Source organism: Pelmatolapia mariae, linkage group LG13 (genome assembly GCF_036321145.2).
Source record: "Pelmatolapia mariae isolate MD_Pm_ZW linkage group LG13, Pm_UMD_F_2, whole genome shotgun sequence".
Classification (NCBI taxonomy): Eukaryota; Metazoa; Chordata; class Actinopteri; order Cichliformes; family Cichlidae; genus Pelmatolapia; species Pelmatolapia mariae.
This window is the reverse complement of record NC_086238.1, coordinates 1,588,393-1,608,077: the sequence shown is the minus strand read 5'-3', so window position 1 is coordinate 1,608,077 and position 19,685 is coordinate 1,588,393. Positions and strand designations below refer to the sequence as shown.

The 19,685-nt window shown below is 39.9% G+C and overlaps 1 protein-coding gene across 3 annotated transcripts in view; it reads left to right on the top strand.

The window, feature by feature from the left end:
* wdpcp (WD repeat containing planar cell polarity effector) overlaps positions 1–19,685 on the top strand; it is a 92,343-nt gene that overhangs the window by 17,255 nt on the left and 55,403 nt on the right. For all 3 annotated transcript variants that reach the window (XM_063491350.1, XM_063491351.1, XM_063491349.1), the window contains 6 exons: positions 6,413–6,497; positions 9,654–9,698; positions 13,333–13,383; positions 16,386–16,456; positions 17,429–17,488; positions 18,629–18,743. In XM_063491350.1, the coding sequence (XP_063347420.1) occupies positions 6,437–6,497; positions 9,654–9,698; positions 13,333–13,383; positions 16,386–16,456; positions 17,429–17,488; positions 18,629–18,743 (403 nt within the window). In that variant the 5' untranslated portion in view covers positions 6,413–6,436. The remainder of the gene's footprint in view (positions 1–6,412; positions 6,498–9,653; positions 9,699–13,332; positions 13,384–16,385; positions 16,457–17,428; positions 17,489–18,628; positions 18,744–19,685) is intronic.

The window sequence follows — 19,685 nt, the reverse complement described above, 5'->3', positions numbered from 1 at the left end:
TTGCAGACAGGGTCAGAAAGCTTAATGCATTTCTAATAGGAGGTACCTCAGAAAAACTAGACTAGAAAGTGTGGGGGGAAAAAAAGATAAAAGGCAAGGGACAAGTAGGTAGAGGGATGATAAGTGAAGGTACATGAGGAAAAGAGGAGGGGAAAAAGTGACAGACAAATTCGCACAGAGCCAGGTAGGTGAGAAGGGAACTGCGGTATGTGTGTGATGTTTAGTGAAGGTTTGTGTGTGTGTGTGTGTTGTAGGGCGGCGGAATGAGGCAAGGCTGTGATAGCCTTGTGTCAGTCACCCCATGGCAGCTCTTTAACCCTGTAATTTATCACATCAGTCTTCTTGCAATGATGGGGCCAGTGCACTGGGTGACAGAAATGCCTCTGGTATTTTCATCTGTCTATTAGAAAGAAGCTTGGGGGCAATAGAAAACAAGAGTACACACCTGTAGGAGAGGATTCTTGAGATGTTATGCCACAAAACGAAGGCAGGCTTACAGACTGAGTCTCATTCTGATTGCAGTGGCTTGAGATCTGGACCACAACCTTAATAGACCCTTGATTTATTGCAAAGTTTTAACATCCCTTGTGAATATAGACAGTCTAGAAATAGACATGGCTACTGAATTCCTGTTATGAAACCTTGAGCTTTTTTGTAACATTTTTGTGTTGTGAAACCAGATTTAATAAGCAAGCAGTGGCTCAAACTGTGAATCTGGACGCTCATACATTGGTTAATCCTTCTTCCTGGCTCTTAACACTTACCATAATTTACAAAATGAGCTTCACATTTTATTTAAAATCACATTAGCAATTAAACCCATAAGGTTGTCAGGAACCTTTACTGAGGTCACAAGGGAGCAAGGGAGGTGAGGGTTGTTGCCATGAATTTCTGTACAACGTGAAGGCTGGTTGCAACCACCAAAGGTTAACCTCCGGTGACCATTAAAAAGAATGCAGCTTTAAAGCAACGCAGGTTAGTGAGGTTATGTAATTGTAAACAAGAAGTTAAGAAAATTTCCCCACAAAAAAATTGAGATCTTTCCATATGCATGTAGGTCAATATGTGTTTTTTGTTTGTTGGATCCTTTGTTGGATGTTTGGTGTCATCCAAAGAAATGTGTTTTCCCCCAAAAGAATACCAGGATTACGAAAAAAAAATGTTAATGTTTTATTTAAGAAGAGTTTCATTTCCTCAGGCGTAGGATACAGTTTTGTTAATCAAATGTTCAAAAATAACAACAACAGTCTATAAGTAAGGTAACACACACACTCATTGATTTAACTATAAGGTACATTTTGATCCAGAAAACCTATAACATCTTCTAAAGTGCTCAAAACCACCTTTTAGGTCGCTGCTACTAGTGTTCCAGGACTTAATTTTGCCATTACATACAAACAGACTCACAAGGTTAAAACACTCTCAGCCATGCCGATGCACACATATCGAAGTACACACTTACAAAGACACTTTCGGTCTCTCTGTCTTTCACACACACATAACTGTTCATACACTCAGTAACCACCCAGAGGGGACAGTGAAAGGAGAGTAGAGAAGAGATGCAGAGAACAGGCAAGGTCGTAGTTCCTGTGGACTGTCTTTGAAAGGGGAGTCGTATGTTTTCCCTCCCTACCCTTTGATGTTAAAGCAGTCTCTTTACTAGTGTAAAGACGGGGTACAATAACCTAGACCCCCTCCAACCCCTCACCTAGCTCCTCTGTACACCCCCACAAAGCTCTGCAGGGGGACAGGTAACCCACAGCAACCCCAGCCAGAAACCAGAATGTGTGTGGCAGCTGTCCAGGACCTGTGCAGTACTGTGTGAGTGTGTGTGCGTGCACTTGTTTGTCTATGTACTATATGTATGCAAATGTTGAAGTCTTTAGGTGTACCGGTCACTGTAACAAACAAACAAGGAAACTTCATGCAGATTAATGCATTGATTTAGCATTTGATATTTAAAAAGCACAAATGGTTCTGTTTAATCATTTTTCAATATTTTGTCCTCAAATTATGCCATCATGAAACAAAACTTCAAATGATTTTCTAACATAGATGAATTAAGCAAATCACTACACTTTAAATAACTAAATTAAAATACGATGCGCATAGTAAACATTTATACGGAACTCAGTCATTGACTTGTTTTAATAACAAGAACTTGAATAATAAACAAAAGCGAATAGACTGCTTTTTTTTTTTATCATTTTGCTTTTTTCTTTCTTTTTTTTATCAAGCTCTTCTCTCAACCCTTTTTGGTTTAATGTCAAACAATATTTTCATGGACCAGCCTTTAATGTGTCGCGGATAAATGCAACAAAATAAAATGATACAACCAAGACAAAAACTGTGGTGTTTTGTAAATATAATAATAAACACGAATTTGTTTGTGTAACTTTATTAGCAGTGTCCTCCTGAAATGCGCCAACAACATTGAGAGTAACATCCTCCTCTCTGCCCCTTAATGCACTCTGGTCGCTATGGTAATGCGTAAATATTTCTGTCAAAAAAAGACACACAACTACAACACCGGAAAAGACCCAGGGAAACCAAGTTAACGATAAAAACCCTGAAAACCATAAATTTCACACCCGAGCCTAAACTCTCGCGCCCCGGTACCAAACGACTCAGGGAACGGTACCGGTCCATGGCCTGGGGGTTGGGGACCGCTGTACTATACTGCTTTGAGTGACATCCTATTCTTAATATGATGTCAGCTCAGCCTTTGGAGCTAGTACAGCTTCAAACATTCTGGGAAGGCTTTCCAGAAGATTTTGGAATGTGTTTATGGGAATTTTTGATCATTCTTTCCACATCTGTGAAGTCAGACACTGATGTTGGATGAGAAGGCACAAAGTTGGGGGCAAGAAATTGTCCAAAATGTCTTGCTGTATGTCAAATGTATGCTGAAACCTTAAGATTTTATTTCACTGGCTCTAAGGGACTGAGCCTAACTTGTAAAAAACCAAAATCACACAGTAGTTCTTGATCTAATCTGAACGTCACATGAAATTTGGAGGTCTGTAGTGATTGACTCTGCAGAAAGTTGGAGACCCCTGCACACTATGTGCCTCACCATCCTCTGACCCACTCTGTGATTTTACGAGGCCTGCCACGTCATGGCTGAGTTGCTGTCGTTCCCAATCACTTCTACTTCAGTTGACTTTGGATTATTTAGTAGTGAGGAAATTTCATGACTGTACTTGTTGCACAGGTGGGATCCTGTCACCACACTGGAATTCACTGAACTCTTAAGTACGACCCATTCTTTCACAAATGTTTGTAGAAACAGTCTGCATGCCTATGTGCTTGATTTTATACACCTGTGGCCAAAGAAGTGATTTGAACACCTGAATTTAGTCTTTGGAAGGGTGAGTGAATACTTTTGGCAATGCAGTATATGTCTCCTCATATACCTAGTGTGAACGATCTCACCCTCAGTTGCTTTATCCTGCCCAACTGCTCAGATACATATGTGACCACAGGGCTAATTTTTGTCCAGTACAAACTCCCCTATTTGTGCTCTCATTTTCTGTATCCCCATCAGTATCCTTGTTTCCTCTATTTCCAGAAACCCAGACATCTCCTCAAAACAGAACCTTTAGGCTAGCCAGACTGGCAATAACAGAATGAAAGCTGTCTGAAATTAGGTTTTCAGTCCAAAAGAGCTGACTTCCTCTTAAAAAAAAAAAAAAAAAAAAAAAGCTGGTTAGGGGAGGATGAAAGAATCCTCTTATGTCAGTAAACTCGTTTCACCATCACCACTGTGTCATGCTAGCCCTGTGTTATCTACATGTATTTTTGTTGGAACTTGTAGTTTTGGGAGTTGAGTGGCAAAATGGGATTTTTTTTTCTCCCAATACCAAGAGGAGCAAGAGGGCAAAGATAAGAGAGAGTCCCCTCTCAGCATTAACTACAGAAAATAAGAGAGAGGGAAAGGCAGAGAGCATTAACTGCACAGATAGAAGAGTTAATGGCTAACAGCAATACTGTGAAACACAGCAATATTGTGAAACATACAAACTATACAGAGATCCTGCACTGTCCTGTGAGGAGCATAAACATTTATCTGTGGGCTAATCTGAGTTCATCCCTGTTGGATTTTAGTCTCATAGATTGGGGCAGTAGTATATGTAATCAAATCTCTGCTAGGCTTATTAATAAGTGCATATTTAACTCTCCTCAATTTTATTTTATTTACTTAACATCAGTTCACAACAACAGTCACTTCAAGGTGCTTCATATCTTATGTAAAAACCCTACAGTATGACATGTAAAGCAGGATTTTGTCCAGGCTCAAAATGGAATTTTTGTGAGCACAAATGTTCACACATAAGCACATTTGGTCTGCATATATTTAAAGCAATGAGTCTGTGTTACCTTACTTAACAGAGGTCCATGCATATTCCTTTTATTCTTGGCAATTTGATTAAAAATGTATTTTATGCTTGAGTAAATTAAACCCCCACTCAAACAGAGCTGGTGGAGAAATATTTTTATTGCAGTTCTGGTAATTTTCCTTTGCGGGAGAAAACCAAAGCCTCACTGTCTAGATAAATATTAGTCCTCATTTCAGCTGAGTGCATTTATATCATTTATGTTTCCATTAGTTTATTCTTTGCTTTGCTCTCAGCCTGACTATGTGCATCTTCGTTCCTTAAGTTTGACAGTATGCAGCATTACAAGAAGCATAAAGAGCATGAGAGTGAACAATCAATAGGGAGTAACTAACAGGGAAAGCTTTTCACTTGTGCTTTTCAGATATTTCAACTCCCTTAATGACAACAACTAATAACTGCGACCCTCAGAACAGTAGTGATAGCACTTGTGATTTTATTATTCCGCTGAGAAATGTTTTATTTATTCCCGAAACATCACAGCAGTTTGGTTATTGTTTATACAGTCTGACTAAAAACCAGTCAACAACACATGACAACAGTAGTACAGGGGGAAACCAAACAAAGGGCATGAGAAGACAGCCACAGCTCAACCCTTTAAGGAAGCAATGGAAACTGCCTGGAGAATAAAGTGTGTAATAAAGAAGGAAAGCAGAGGCTGTGAATCTGGAATGTTGACTGCTTTGCCTGAGCTGTCAGCCCCAAAGTGTTCGTCCATCACTACACTACAAGCATCACCGCTTGTGACCTTATTTCGGTGTCAGTCTGAGTTCATGCACACGTCTGTCTTTTTGGTATGTTCGTATTAATTAGTTGCAGTTATTCCATCTTACCAGTAATTCAGGTATAGCAGGAAGGTGTGCCTCCAGAAGAGTTTTGTCCTGCATGCAGGTATTTGTCATGTGTTTTTTAAATAACACCTTGCCATTACTCCTGCTCCTGATAATCGACTACTAGCACTCATATCACTAATACAGACATAATAGGAAAATCTGAAAGTTACATTTCCTATTTTTAAATGTTAATCAGGCTGCAGTGCTGTGCCATACTCTGATTATATGTTGATCTTGATAATATTTTTGTGTGACACCACTGAAAGTTTTTTTTTCTCTCTACTTCTGTCTTGGCATACTGTATTATCTGAATTAAACTTCACAAGCACATTACAAGCCTACTAGGGCCCCACTGGGCCTGTGTGCCAGGATGCACTTATGCCACAGCCATTCGTCCATCTGTCCACAATTAAAAAGAATCACTACTCCTCCTACACCATTTTCAGAATTTAATCAGACAAGTGCACATTGATCACCTAATGAGTCTTCACATGTGTTCAAGGTCAAGCTTACAGGCACTTTTCTACTTTCACAAGAATTGCAGCACCTCCTAGAGTATTGTACAGATTTTAGTGGAATTTGGCCACATTGATCATGTAATTAGTTTTCACTTACACTGAGTTTAAGGTCAAGATCACATTTGTTTTTCTGAGCAATAACCTGCGGTTTGTGAGTGATCGTGAGCAGGGTCAGGTACTGCATCACTGATGTTCTGGTTAGTCAGTGCAGGTATTTGTTAATGCACCTTATTCGCTGTTCCACTAATTAATGTGGGCTAAATTATTCATTACTTCATCTAAATGCAGTGCTAGATTGCTGTTATAACTGTGCGCTTGAATTGAGGAAAAAAAAAACCCAAAAACTCCTGTATCTCTTTTCTCCTGTATGCATATTCTACCACCCACTCCACCCACTGCTTCATGTCCTTCCCTCTTTTTTTTCACTATCAGTAATAAAAACTTTGAAAAGGAAAAGGACACCACCTCATCTCTGGTTGTCATTAAAGTGTATGCATTTGTATTTGTAGGCCCGTGTCCCTACATGCAACGCTTCGCTTGACCCTTTGACATAAATGGCCCTGTCTATTATGTCTCCTCATTAAGATATTTATCTGTGGTCGTGTTTGGTATGCCCCTTCTTCGTCTTTCATTTATTCTTTCTCTCACTTGTCCCTCTCCACAGACTTGGGTTACGCACCTCCGTCAGATGGCGTTCTGCCTGGCTGAGCTGCACTTGTGGTCCACCAAGGGCTCACTTCAAGTTAAAGGTACAACTTATCAACATGTTCAATCTCCCTCCCCTCTCTCCTGGATTCCCTCCTTGAGTCTTTCTCCCTCTGCCTTGTTCTGGCTCTTTCTGTCATCACTCACTTTGTTGATGCACCTTCTAAGTACTTAGATCTACTTCTGCAATCTGACTTTCACTTCACATCATTTCTCAACATGTCTGTTTGGACTTTCTCCTGATTTCAGTGTTTATTGCATTATACCTTAAATCAGGGGTCCCCAATTCCAGTCCACGAGGGCCGGTGTCCCTGCAGGTTTTAGATCTCACCCTGGGTCAACACACCTGAATCACATGATTAGTTCATTACCAGGCCTCTGGAGAACTTCAAGACATGTTGAGAAGGTAATTTATCCATTTAAATAAGCTGTGATGGATAAAGGACACATCTAAAACCTGCAGGGACACCGGCCCTCCTGGACTGGGATTGGGGACCCCTGCCTTAAATTCTTTATATTGTTTTTACCTTTTTTGAACACAAGCAGTTTAAGAAACCAGGAAGACATCCATGTGTTGGCCAAGGATTCCACATTTGTTGACAAGGAAAAATTGAATATCTAATCCACTTTCTATCCTCACTTCTTCCCATTTTGCTAAAATGCCTTTCCCACTACAAGGTCACTAGTTTAAAATTACAAATAAATGAAACAAAAGCTAACTAAAAAGAGTAATCTGGCTTTGAGAAGCTTTTTCCAAACAGTGCTGTACAAGACCTGAAAACTACCTGCACAACATCATCATCTACATGCGTGCATTGAGAAACTGCCTTGTTGGGCCAAGTGTGGTCTAAGTTTTACTTTTCTGGTAGTTTTTGTGAGGTACCCTACTCTTCACCTATCAGTCCATCTCGCTTCTCCATTTTCTTGTTTTCTCTTCCCTTCCTTTCTGTCTTGTCTTTCACAGTCTGCTGAGCTTCAGGCGAAGATAGTGTCTCTCTAAGGCTATGTGTGTGTGTGTGTGTGTGGGTGGGTGTGTGTATCGGCCTATGTGTACACACAGAGGTACGGGAGGGTGTTTATCATAGGTGACAGTGACATATCCTTATTTGTTTGTTATTTTTTTCTCCCCGCTGTGTGTGTTTTCTGCTATCTGAGAAAAACGTGGATAGATCCATCTGAGGGAAGAAACCTGGTCGCTGAGGTGTGACGCTCCCTATCACCACCTTTCTTACATCATATACGCCTACCTCAGAAACAAAAGTATAGAACTTAGAAAAGCAGTACAGTGCTATCAAATGCTGTGTGTGTGTATGTGTTCTGCATGTGCTAATAACATTTTTAATAACTGCTGACAGCATTGCACAGCTCGACTCAACAGAAGTCAACAGATTTTAAATAAGGATGCTGATTTGATCTAGAGACTACCAAATGAGGACATCAACCCAGAATTAATTGGGGTTTGTGTCCTTATGTGGAAAAGCCGAGAATTTTGCATAGCAAAAAAAACTTCTTTGTACATTCCCTCACGTCAGTTCCAATAGTTTTAGCAGTCTCCCTCCAGGAATTTGCTGACTTTTGTAAGTCCTTGTATTGATGCTATGATTATTATTCTTTATACTGAGGCAATGATTGTTGTTCTGTCACTGATAAATTAAACAGCTGGCAAAAAAAGTGCTGAACAGGCAAATCATAACAGTTGCGGCCTGCATAGACCCGACATGTAGTTACTTTTCTCTGGAGGTGGACATCAAATTATGCCATAGATTATGGTGTAGATTTTCCACTAAGCATAAATCAGATCTGTTTGCCTATAATGACCATAGGGTGAAGGATATTTGCTCTCTTTGATGTCATAGAGACATAGTACACACCAAGAGTACAATAAACCTGTAATAAACCGAGCACTTTGATTTTGTACGCTAACCATTATTTGAAATTTTGCCCACTTAAGTAGGATACGATTAAATTATACAATTACAGGATATAATTAAAAGTAAGGTAAAATGTGGTGATCGACTTTGAACAACTCGAACTTTAATAATGTGTTCGTCTGGATATGCGACAGGACTTCAGGTGTCTCTTGGTAAACAAATCTTTCCTTGCATCATCTGTGTTAAATCTGTGCTGTAGATGTGCCATAACCTCTTCCGAAACCGTACGCTGTAACTTGTGCCACTGTGCACGTTGCATAGATGGCGTCTGCAATGACTGTGATTGGCGCATTTAGTAAGATTTTCTCCTGTGCATTTATAGCTACTATGTTTTTTGCTGTACATGGATAAAATGCGAAAGTATAAATCATGAATTTCCTGTGACACAAATGGATCACGAAAGGTTTTTCTTTCAAAACACAGATCCACGTGATTTGAGGACATCTTAGTCATTGTTTAATCTAGATTATATTATGTCTGTCAGAAAGCAACCCTAAACTGTTACTTAAGGCTGTGGGTTTTCAGTGAGATGCATTTGCAAGACTGAATCTGTCCTAATTTTTAAAACCAAGTAATTTGTGCACATGTTTCCCATACGGTATGTGTGGTATATGTGTTTGTTTGTCTGTCTGTATGTGTTTGTGTGTCTGCCACCAGCTCTCCTGTTGTATTAGTGTGACCTGGCCTCAGGAGCAGCAGCAGAGGCAGCAAGAGTAGTGGAGCGATAAAGAAACGATGTGTTGTGCGAATCTGAAGCTGGCTGCTTATGGTTTTGGGGCCTGCAGGAATAACACTCACAGAAAAAGTCTCAGCTCAGCAGTTTGCGTGCGTATGTGTGTATATTTATCTGTTTGCATATGTGTGTGTGTGTGTGTGTTTTTGTGCTTGTTGCATGCCCTGTGTATGTCGGTCATACGTTTCTGTAGCTGTCCACAGACTCTTTATCTGCTTTTTTAAAATGTATATGTTGCATGTGTGTAAATCAGTGTTTGTCCCTTAGGTGGGATGGGTGAAGGCACACTCCTGTCTTTACTAATACCCCTCAGCCCCCCTTCTATATTGGCTCGGACCCCCCCCAGCCCACCCTACCACCACCTCCTCCTCCCTCACAGGGTCTTATCTAAACTGTGGTGCTGGCAGACGGGACAGGCCACTGGCTGATAGCGATTGTTTATCCCACGGTGCGAAATTGCTGATCTGTCTTCTGCTTTTCCCTGACAGCTAGATGTTCATCTCTCTCTCTCTCTTTCTCCCTCTCTTGCCCCACAGATACAGATATTGGCACCTATCAGTACTACGATAAAGGAGAGCCAGGTAAATAGTGTTTATATTGGATGTCTGTTTGTGTTTAAGATAAGTTGCATTTGCCTTGTTTTTGGGACGTATGCGATTTCCTTATATATATAAAGAAGGGCTTTTTGCTGCCTCCTGACACACAGATTATTGGCCCTGCGTATTTTGGTGTCCTACACACATTGACTTGTCCACATAGAGGCTATTAGTATGTAGGATTTACACCCTAAAACCTTATATACACATGCACATACTGCTCACACACGAAAATTATATTAGGCCTCCTTGGTTCTATCTCTTACACTGCCTGTGTTCCTGTTGACCCGGGGTCCTGCCACATAGCGATAGGAAAACTAAGCTGTTGACTTTCTCCTGGATCACATAGCAAGAGGCCCCATGCAGTCCAGCTTCATATTGCCTCAGGCCAGGAGGCTTCCCTTACCATCAGGAAGTGCTCAAATCGCTCTCCCACCGTCTTTGCTGCCTGGGGACGTACTCCCTTATCCTTCAGGTTTCTCCCCCTTTTTTTTCCACATGAGTGTGTGTTTGTGTGTGTGTGTGTGTGGGGGGGGGGGGGGGGGGGGATAAAATCTGTTGAATAGAGGTTTTTTTTCATAGACTGTATATATAAGATGGACAGAGCCATCATGACATCAGCCATTGGTTTGTGAAACTCTCATTTGAGAGGATGGGCTACTATATTATCACTAACAAACTTGTTTAGCAAACTGCATCCATAAACTACTGGGGAACAGTTAATAGATAGCTGAATAGTGCCAAGTAAAATACATTTAATACAAATAAAACAATAGAATTTTACTGAATCTTCTTGGAGAGTCTTTTAAAACATGTAACCAAATAACAAATCATGTTATTTCAAAAGGCACCACTGACACTGTTCCACGTCCAAGTGAAGCCAACAAAAGATTGCTGGTTCAATTCCAGTCAGAGACCTAAATCCCTTTAGGGGTTGTGTCAGGAAGGGCATGCGGTGTAAACCTCTGCCACATCAAACATGTGAAGCTACAGTTTGTGATAAATGAGCTGCCCACGTAGCACTATAAAGTACTGCAGTTACACATGTTTCAATATGTAGAGTACAGTGACACACTTATTTGGTTGAACTTTTAACATCACTCTGGCACAACAATAAAACCACTGCCAAAGTGAAAATTCACTATGCTGCTGGGAAATCTTAGGGTTTTTTTAGCATCTCGTCATGGGACATGCAGCATTCCCAGCTGGTCCCTGTGCCCCCATTTATTATAAAAGAAAATGCTCAGGAGCAATCTGACAGACAGGTAGACTTGCCTTCCAAACTCCCCAGATTTCTATCCAGTTGGGCATCCACAAGATACGCCAGAACAACCCTGATCTATAGAAGCTCCACGCTGTAACCCACAAGACCCAACAGATCCGCTGCCAGTGTCCCAGTGCCAGACACCACAAGACACCCCCACAGATCCTGGTCCATCCCCTAACAAGTCAAAGCTGTTTTGGTGTCACGAGGAGGACCCACACGATACTACGTAGATTATTTTAATGTTTTGGCTGATAAGTTTTTTCTTTTTTGTTTTGTTGTTTTAGCCCAAGAGTCTAGCTTATCCTGAGATTTGTCAGCTTATAGAAAAGAATTGACATTTTTTTTAATTCTGTAGGTTTTGCTTCATTTTCAGTGGAAAATATCAGGACTTGTCTTATCTGAAGACATTTTAATATTTTCATCTGCTACAATTGGTGAGATGTTTTTGGCAAAACTACTGTACTTTTTTTTAAAACAACTGCTCACATTTTTATGTTTGACTGCTTGGAAGTAATGCAAAGATCTGATCGAACTTGAAATGAATATTACTAAGTATATAATGAATATTACTTTATAACCACAACAATTTAGACACTTGGGTTTTTATGCATCTAACAAAGGCTAATTGATATTAGCCTTAGCATTCATGTGGCTTTTTAAGTTTGATTTGTTTGGGTGAACCAAAATCTAAAATCTGGGACCATCCTCTTTCACCTTACACACAGTGGTTTGGTTTGGTACATATTTTAAATGGAGCGGGTTTAACTAATCTTTTCTTCCTGTGTAGTGTTAACGAAACTCTATAGGTATAGACCTAAATATCTTTGTTTCATCAGTTCTGTATTTTTTCCTGTAATCTGTCGCAGTCTCACACTATATGTTTCAGCGCCTTTGTCATGGATTTCCTTTGCTTTGTCACAGTTTTCGTCTGTTTTGTTCTTATTTTGTGTACAGTAAGTCTCCCTGTCTCGTCCCTCCTCTCCGTCTTCCTTTCTCTCTCATCATGAGGTTCTCTCCCTTCTCTCTCATCTGAGAAGCTGCCTTCTCTTTCATTCCAATCTTCAGTGGAGAGACGATGCTCTTGCTCCAAATCCTTTCATTTGGAGGATTACTAAAGTGTGGCTTGATATCAGAGTGGAGGGAGGAGTGGGGAAGCCGTGGGAGGAGGAGGGAGGGGAGAATCACAATCCAAAAGTATCACAACATTTTCACACAGCGGTGTAACGATAGCTTGGGTCATGATTCGATTTCATATACAATAGATTACATTGGATTACAATAGAATTTGAATGTTTTCTTTTCTCTGTGGCATTCAGCTTATATAAATAAGAGAAACTTTGTATGCAAAACTTTAAAAAAACTGCATAACAATGATCTCCATAATGAGGTGGCATGTTTTAAAATGTAAAGATCCCTGCAGGCCTATAGTATTACAAAGCCTCTATAAACATGGGTATGGATTTATGATGTTTCTCTTCAACACTGAATGTTCATATTAGACCAAATAAGCAACATTCAAGTTGAAAACAACTTAAAGCATTTTTTGGTATGCAGAAATTGCTTTATTATAATTATGTGGGTATGTTTAGATTAATTTTGATTTTGTGCCATGTGTTTATGCAGGACCCTATCACTTATAGGTACAAAGCTGAGAAAAGCAACATTTTCTACTTTGCATGTGTGTAAAGTTTTTGGGGGGTTTTTGTTTTTTGTTTTTTTAGTTTTTTGGTCATTTAAGCAAAATTCACATGTTGTTGTTGTTTTTTTTGTTTTTTTTTAACACATTGTAAAAAAATTAATCTTTGTACATCGGTAAGACTTCAATGATTGGTTGGTCACTCTAGCCACGAGCATCATTAAAATCAGATTTTGTGTCTAGTTGTTTGTGTTTACCTTTGTTGCTTCCACCTGTCCCCACTAGAGGGAGGCCCAAGCTCACTGGAGCAGCTCTGGGGGTCCCTAGCAGCCAGTCCCCCCCCCCTCTCCACGCTCCACAGCCCCAGAGCAGGTGCCCATGTCTGGGCCTGTCTGGCCCTTCACCCCCTTATCTGATTAATACTACTAATCCTGGAGGTGTTCCTGCCTGCCAGAGAGGCGGGCCACCAGACTGGCCACTGTCTTGCTCAGGGCAGCCAGGCCGTAAGGCATGGTTGTGGGTTGTACTTTGCCAACATGACCCCTTGGAGCTAAGGGGATGTTTGAGCTCCAGCTTAGTTTTCTTTTTCTGTCTACATCATATAATAAAACTAGATAGCATATTTAAATAATCCCAAATATTGTCCTTTTTTGTATTTTCTATATATTCCAATAATTCTAATAAGTCCCTTAATATGGCTTCTTTATTGTTCCCAGCCATTTCCCTGGATCATCACTACTACAATGACAAACTCCAGTTCTGTGAAGGTAAGTTTTCCAGCAGTTTCCAAAGAGTGATTGTCACAATTGTGTGTTTCTTTGAGCTCTGGTCATCTCGCCATTGGATGACCATCCTTCAGAAATCACTGCAATACTCAGTCAGCTGTCCTGTTTTCCTCTTTTCGCTCTCTCCCACCCTCTCTTCCCTCACACTTGCGCTGCTTTTCACCCAGTGGTGGAATACAAACACCCTTATCAGGAGACGAACACTCATCCCCCTGCCCTCTTCTCCCTCCCCTCACTCTCCTGCCCCCTCCTGCACTCACCCTCCACATTCTCATTTGCATGCATCTGTTTACCTCTTCTTCCCACTTATTCTTAATAGAGAAGCCCCACTCCTTAATGGTTCGTTTCTATAAAGATGAAAAGAGAGGCTGTAAAATACACAGATAGGCAAGTGATTGCACCACATTGGAAACACCACTCCTTCATTTCCTTTTTTCCCCCCCACTGAACTTCATGTATACGTGTGGGCAGAAGCACAAATTCAATTAACTGTGTTTTTTTTTTCATTCTATATGCTTCTTTCCCTCTATTTAACCACTAGAGATGGAGGGGGGAGAAACGGAGGGCTGGAAAATTAAAATAAGGGGGGCCTCGGTGTGGTACTGGTTGAGATATGTTCTGCTAAATGTGAGCTTGCATTTAGGAGATAACTTGTATAAGAGCACCAGAAGTCCTTGCTTCTCCTCAAGTATCAGTTTGTGTGCTTTGAAGGGACATTTTGCTTTCAGTAGAATATTTTTGCTTTATAAATTAAAGTGCAAACAACTCACATACCTGCTGGTACTCCATTGGTTGTACCATTAATTCATAGATAAGGAGATATGTCTTTTAAATGTCTCACATTTTTGTTAATAGCTCCAATCAGGGTGACTGTCATTAACAGTCAATTAAACTTGAACTTTATTAAGTACTGTGTAGTGCATGTGTTAGTGTTATTTCGATAATATGATAAAGATGAAAATGATGTATATAATGCTTAAAAAATTGGAAAATTTGCAGGTGAGGTGAAGGCAGTGGTGCAAATCACAAGATCCATCTATTCATTCATTTTCTTCCACTTATCCAATTCAGTAGTAGCAGTTTTAGTGTTGGGGGAACATATGACTCATGAGATAGAACTGCTCATCTACTAGGTTAGTGATTTCATCGCAGACTCCATATGTTGGAAGCGAATCACAAATTGACCCCAGTGTATCCGTCAGAGTGTGAGTGTGTGTGCGTTATGGTTAGAAAGCCTTAATTAAAGGTATAGATTAAAAACACTGAACAGTCCTTTTTCCATTTACTTGTTTAGGTTTAGGAAAAAGTTGAAATACTTCTGTTTCTAGTACATGCTTTGACACTCTGGAAGTTACTAATCATTAAAGAAACTTTTTATTTGCAATCATTAAAAAAATGCATAATGTAGTTGTACAAAAAGCTACTTTCTTTATATATCACAATAAGCATATATTATAACCTAATCAATTATATCATTGTTAAAAGTAAAATGAAAAAATTACCAAAGTTTATTATCAATTTACATTTTTTAATGTATTTTAGGTATTATACAGTGTTACATTTAAGATGAAATGTCATTAGTGCCCTATTTGTATAAAATATGCAACGTAAATACATAAACGCCTAATTAACCAGTTTTATCATTGGCTATCAAGCCAATCTTCTGCTCCAATTTCTTAAGTTTACTGGAAGAGAATGGATCAACTCAAAAAGAGAAACTCTTTCAACTAGTGTTTTGGTGGTGAAATAGCACAGCAATGCAGGGACACCATAGATTTAGAATAGAAGTATAAATTAAGCTTAAGGTGCCCCTACTTCAGATGGGGTTCGTTTACCCATCTTATTGAATAAACAAAGTGCTTTACACTGTGTGCCATATTTATAACACCCTTTTCACATATGTAATAAAAAAGTTCTTATTCTGCGCAGTTAATTGCTACAACTACAGCTAATTCAGACTCACAAGTCAACCTGGATACATTTTTTTGGCCTGTACAATGAAGCTGCAGGCATTAATAACATGTAAATCTCCACATAGAAAGGCCTCAACTGACTCAGACCAGGACCCTTCTGGCTAAGTGCTAACCATCACACATCTGCACCACTGTAAATGCTGTAGAACAACTCAAATGTGTCCACATGTTGTACTTTTCTCCCACTAGATTACTTAGCAGAGCAAATAATTCTGTCTTTAGTTCTTTCAGTGCAGTAGATTACAAACTTCCTGAGGTAAGGTCAGCTTTATTGCCAAAGCTTTCACTAAGGAGTTCCCCATTGCCTCCTCAAACCATATTTGTGGTTGAATCACATGGAGGTTCATCTTGCTGTCTGCACTGTTAGCAAAGACAATTATGCTACAATCCTGGAAATCTGATGTTTGATAGGTTGGTAGAGGAATTAGAAAATGGATCACACCTAGAGAAAATTGTATACAAACAATTGTATTCAAACAAAAAAGGGACCAATTAGAAGGAAATAGACTAAACTGACTGTTCAAATGATTGGTTATTGGTGCAACAGATAAACTAATAAGTCATTACCGATTAAACGACTGCCTATGTGATCATTCCCAGTGTTCCCATGTATCTGTTTTTTAAAAACTTCTGTTTTTGTACATCTGTAATGTGCAAACATTAATACACGTGTTTAAAAAAATCTTAATAGTTATTAGAGTTTTCTTTCTGTTTTTGAACTAAGACATTAATTGTTTGTCTTGGAGTAGTGCAGCAACTCTCTCTGCATGCATTCACAAACAAAATCACTGGCATGTGGACCGCCTGCCTCATCTACCTACATCTCCTCATTCCACCTGGCCTTCATTCCTCATGTCGTCTCTTCTCACACTCAGATCTCCGTTAACTTCCGGGTTTTGGGTGCCACATTCTTCTCAATTCCCATGAGTGGCTTTTTAAAAAATGTCCGTGTCTGTGTTAAAAAGTTAAGTCACATGATCTCCCGGCTCTTCTTGTGTTTTTCCTCTGTAGCTCGAGGCTATTCGTGGACTACCAGGAACCGCCGACCAGAAAAGCTACGCGATTCGCTGAAGGAGTTGGAGGTACCCGCCTCCTCTTTTCAGTAGCCCCCCCACCACCACCACCATCAACTTCACCACCATCCCTCCTGGATGCCCCCCATCTTCTTCCTCCCTCTGGGGATTTTTGGAGTTTTCCCTTTCCGAAACGGCCGATTGATTAACAAATAGGGGCATTCTCTCTTTTCTCCCTCTCCCTTCACTCTCCCTGTCGTTCCCGTTTGTTCTCCTCTCTCCCTCTTCTCTCTCATCACCTCTCTTTCGGCCGAGCTCTGTCATCGAGGGGGATATTTGAGGGGATCAGGGGGCTGCCTGCAGCCCCCTCATCCCTCCTCTTCCTCCTTGTTCCCCTCGCTCTCCTACCCCCCTCCCTTCTTCCCCTCAGTACTTGTAGCAGTACAGACCTAGCTTTGTTTCCTGGAACCTGTCTGTGGCTGTCACACACACAGATGCACACACACACTTTCCCCACCCATCCACCTCCCTCCTCTCACCCGTAACCATTGTCTGAAACTAGAAACACCCCAGCTCACCTCCACACCCCACCCTCCGCCTCCTTTTCCATCCCTCTCTCCTCCCATCCAATCACCCCAGCTGGGTTTGGAATGTGGCAGGAATGACTGACCTTACACACACACACACACACACACACACACACACACACACACACACACACACACACACACACACACACACACACACACAGAGTTGTTACCTGCACCCCTTTCTCAACCCTCTTCCACCTCTTCATGAGCAGGAACTGCTGCAGTGACCTCCTGTGGTGGCAGTTGCCTGGTACTGTGTGCTACCAAGACAATTTATGCATTAGAAAGTTAGTGAATTGTGACTCCAGACACTTACACAGACATATTTTTTGCCGTTTAATTTCCCACTCTGTCTAAAGCACCTGTCTGGTCTCAGCTCACTTTTGTTGCGTTACTTGGTTCACCTCTGTCTCTTTGTCTTTCTCTCTGTTTGTCCATCGTGCTCATTCAGGAACTGTTGCAGACCAACACCTGCATTCACACCAGATGGAGAAACAAGCACTGCTGCCAGGTATACACCCTCCTAAGCCCAAGACCTACTGTGTGGAAGTAGAGACACATGCACTCAGATATGTCTTTGTTGGTGAAGTTTCAAGAGTTTCTCTTTATTATACTACCGCTTACTAGTTCATCTCAAATAATATCAGTATAATTACAACATGGCATTTTTAAAAATCCCTAAAGCTGATTTGCATGTTGCTAATCCTGGTAAAAGAAAGTTTCTTGTTTTTTAAATGTTAGTAATATGTGAATTTGTTTATTGTGTCATCCCTGAGCAGGATCATTTCTTTAACCCCAAGTGGTAACAGAGTAGTGAACTGAGAGTTAAGCTAATTTCTTTAGAAATTAAACTTGTATTAAAGGTATATCAGTTTTATTTTGCTAAGATTAACACAGAAAAATCCCCAAATTTCTTTACTATCTAACCTACAAGTCCCTCTTTAGGACTCTCGGTTTATAAAAGAAAAGTGATTCCCTTCACTATTTTTTTTCTTTCTTGATATGAGCTAGAAAGACTCACGCTAGACATATTTCTAATATTAATGCTAATCTAAAGAGTAAACAAATTCAAACTATGCCAGCAATCATAACAAGGATAAATAAACTGTATTTTATTCAAGTTCATTTTTCCCAGCTTCTTATGAGCATGAATGGAAGCCAGAAGCTGCTGTTTGGGTTAGTATCATCATCCTTGGGTTGTAGTAGGAGCACGTAGAGCTGCACATCTCCTTTGGAGCCACGCATTTCTTGTCTTCTTTATGTCTTGATTATTAAGTCAAAATCTGGGACATAGTCTCAACGTTTAGGATGGGCTGCAAGGGATAAAAAATTACCTGGTTTAATTTCAGATGATAAACTTCATATGTGATGTCTTCTACATCACTAGAAGTCAATTTTCGCTGTTTTATGCAATGCATGCTTCACGTTTCCACATTAAAGTTCTTGCCAAAGTTACCTGTTGGATTTTAATTGTGATGTTACACTTCCTCCTCATAGGTGCACACCTTGTACATTATCTCTGACATTAAATGGGCTTTAAACTCAACAAAGGAGCTGCTTATTGTTGAATAGTGTAATAGAGAGACTAGACTACATCTCTTTTAGCTGTAGTCATTCTGAGGTTTCTGTTTTTGTGTGTGCTATCCTGCAGGTCATGCTCAGCAGTGGAGTGCTGGTGACCCTGACTGTACAAGGACCTCAGCTCGAACAAGTGTGTATAGACCGTACATTAGTGGGCCGACTACCAGCCAGCACGGTGACGCATGGTTAGTTGTAGAAGCACATTGACATAATGAATTCTTTACCCCCTAGCACATCATCACAGGAACCTAACTTAAAAAAAACCCTACACTTTGAAGAAAGTGATCCTGGCCCTTACTTATTGACTTTTAGCTTTATAAGCAGACATACTCATATACTTAAGCCCCCCTATAAAAATCAGACTACTTTAATAGACAGACTTTAGGACTGCATTTTTAAATTGCAAACATGCAATTTTGGTCTAAATTTGGACTTTTCACTGTATTTGTCCTGTCAAATGGGCCACATCAAGAGAGCCTGAACTTTTTATTTAGTCAGAAGTTGTTCGTTTTAAAAACATCATCTATCGTCTGCCATACTGCACTAAAGAAAGTAAGTAATAAATAAACTGTCACATGACAGGGTATCTTTTTACGTCCAATATTCCATTAAATAACTGAAAGTTCCTTTTTTTTCACCGTAGAAATTGAGTTAAGTAGCTTAATAATTTCTTTTGTTTGTGGTTTTTTTTTTTTTTTTTTTTTACAATGGCACCGTTGTAGAACTAGGATGACTTAAAATAGAGTAATCTGTAACTTTACACATTTTTTTTTTTTTGAAGTGTAAGCCCCAGACTTACTGATGTATTGCTGAAATTACACTTCATTTTCTCAAGACATCTCAGGCTCATTAGTTTTATAAATGGATGGTATATTGAATGAGTAGATAAACTCCTTTACAATAAATTAAAGGGGAGCAATTTGGAGAAGTTTCTTTTTTATTATAGCTTAGAAGTGAATAATCTTACTGGTCTCATGTGGCTGTCAAACTAAAATGAGTTTGACACTTATTTGTTTTTTTAAAGTCCAGTGATTGTAGCTGTATGTTTCAGGCATTTAAAGCAAGTACAGTTTGATGTATGTCATATGCTTTATTGTAAAGGTATAATAAGAAATTTCTTTGCTTGA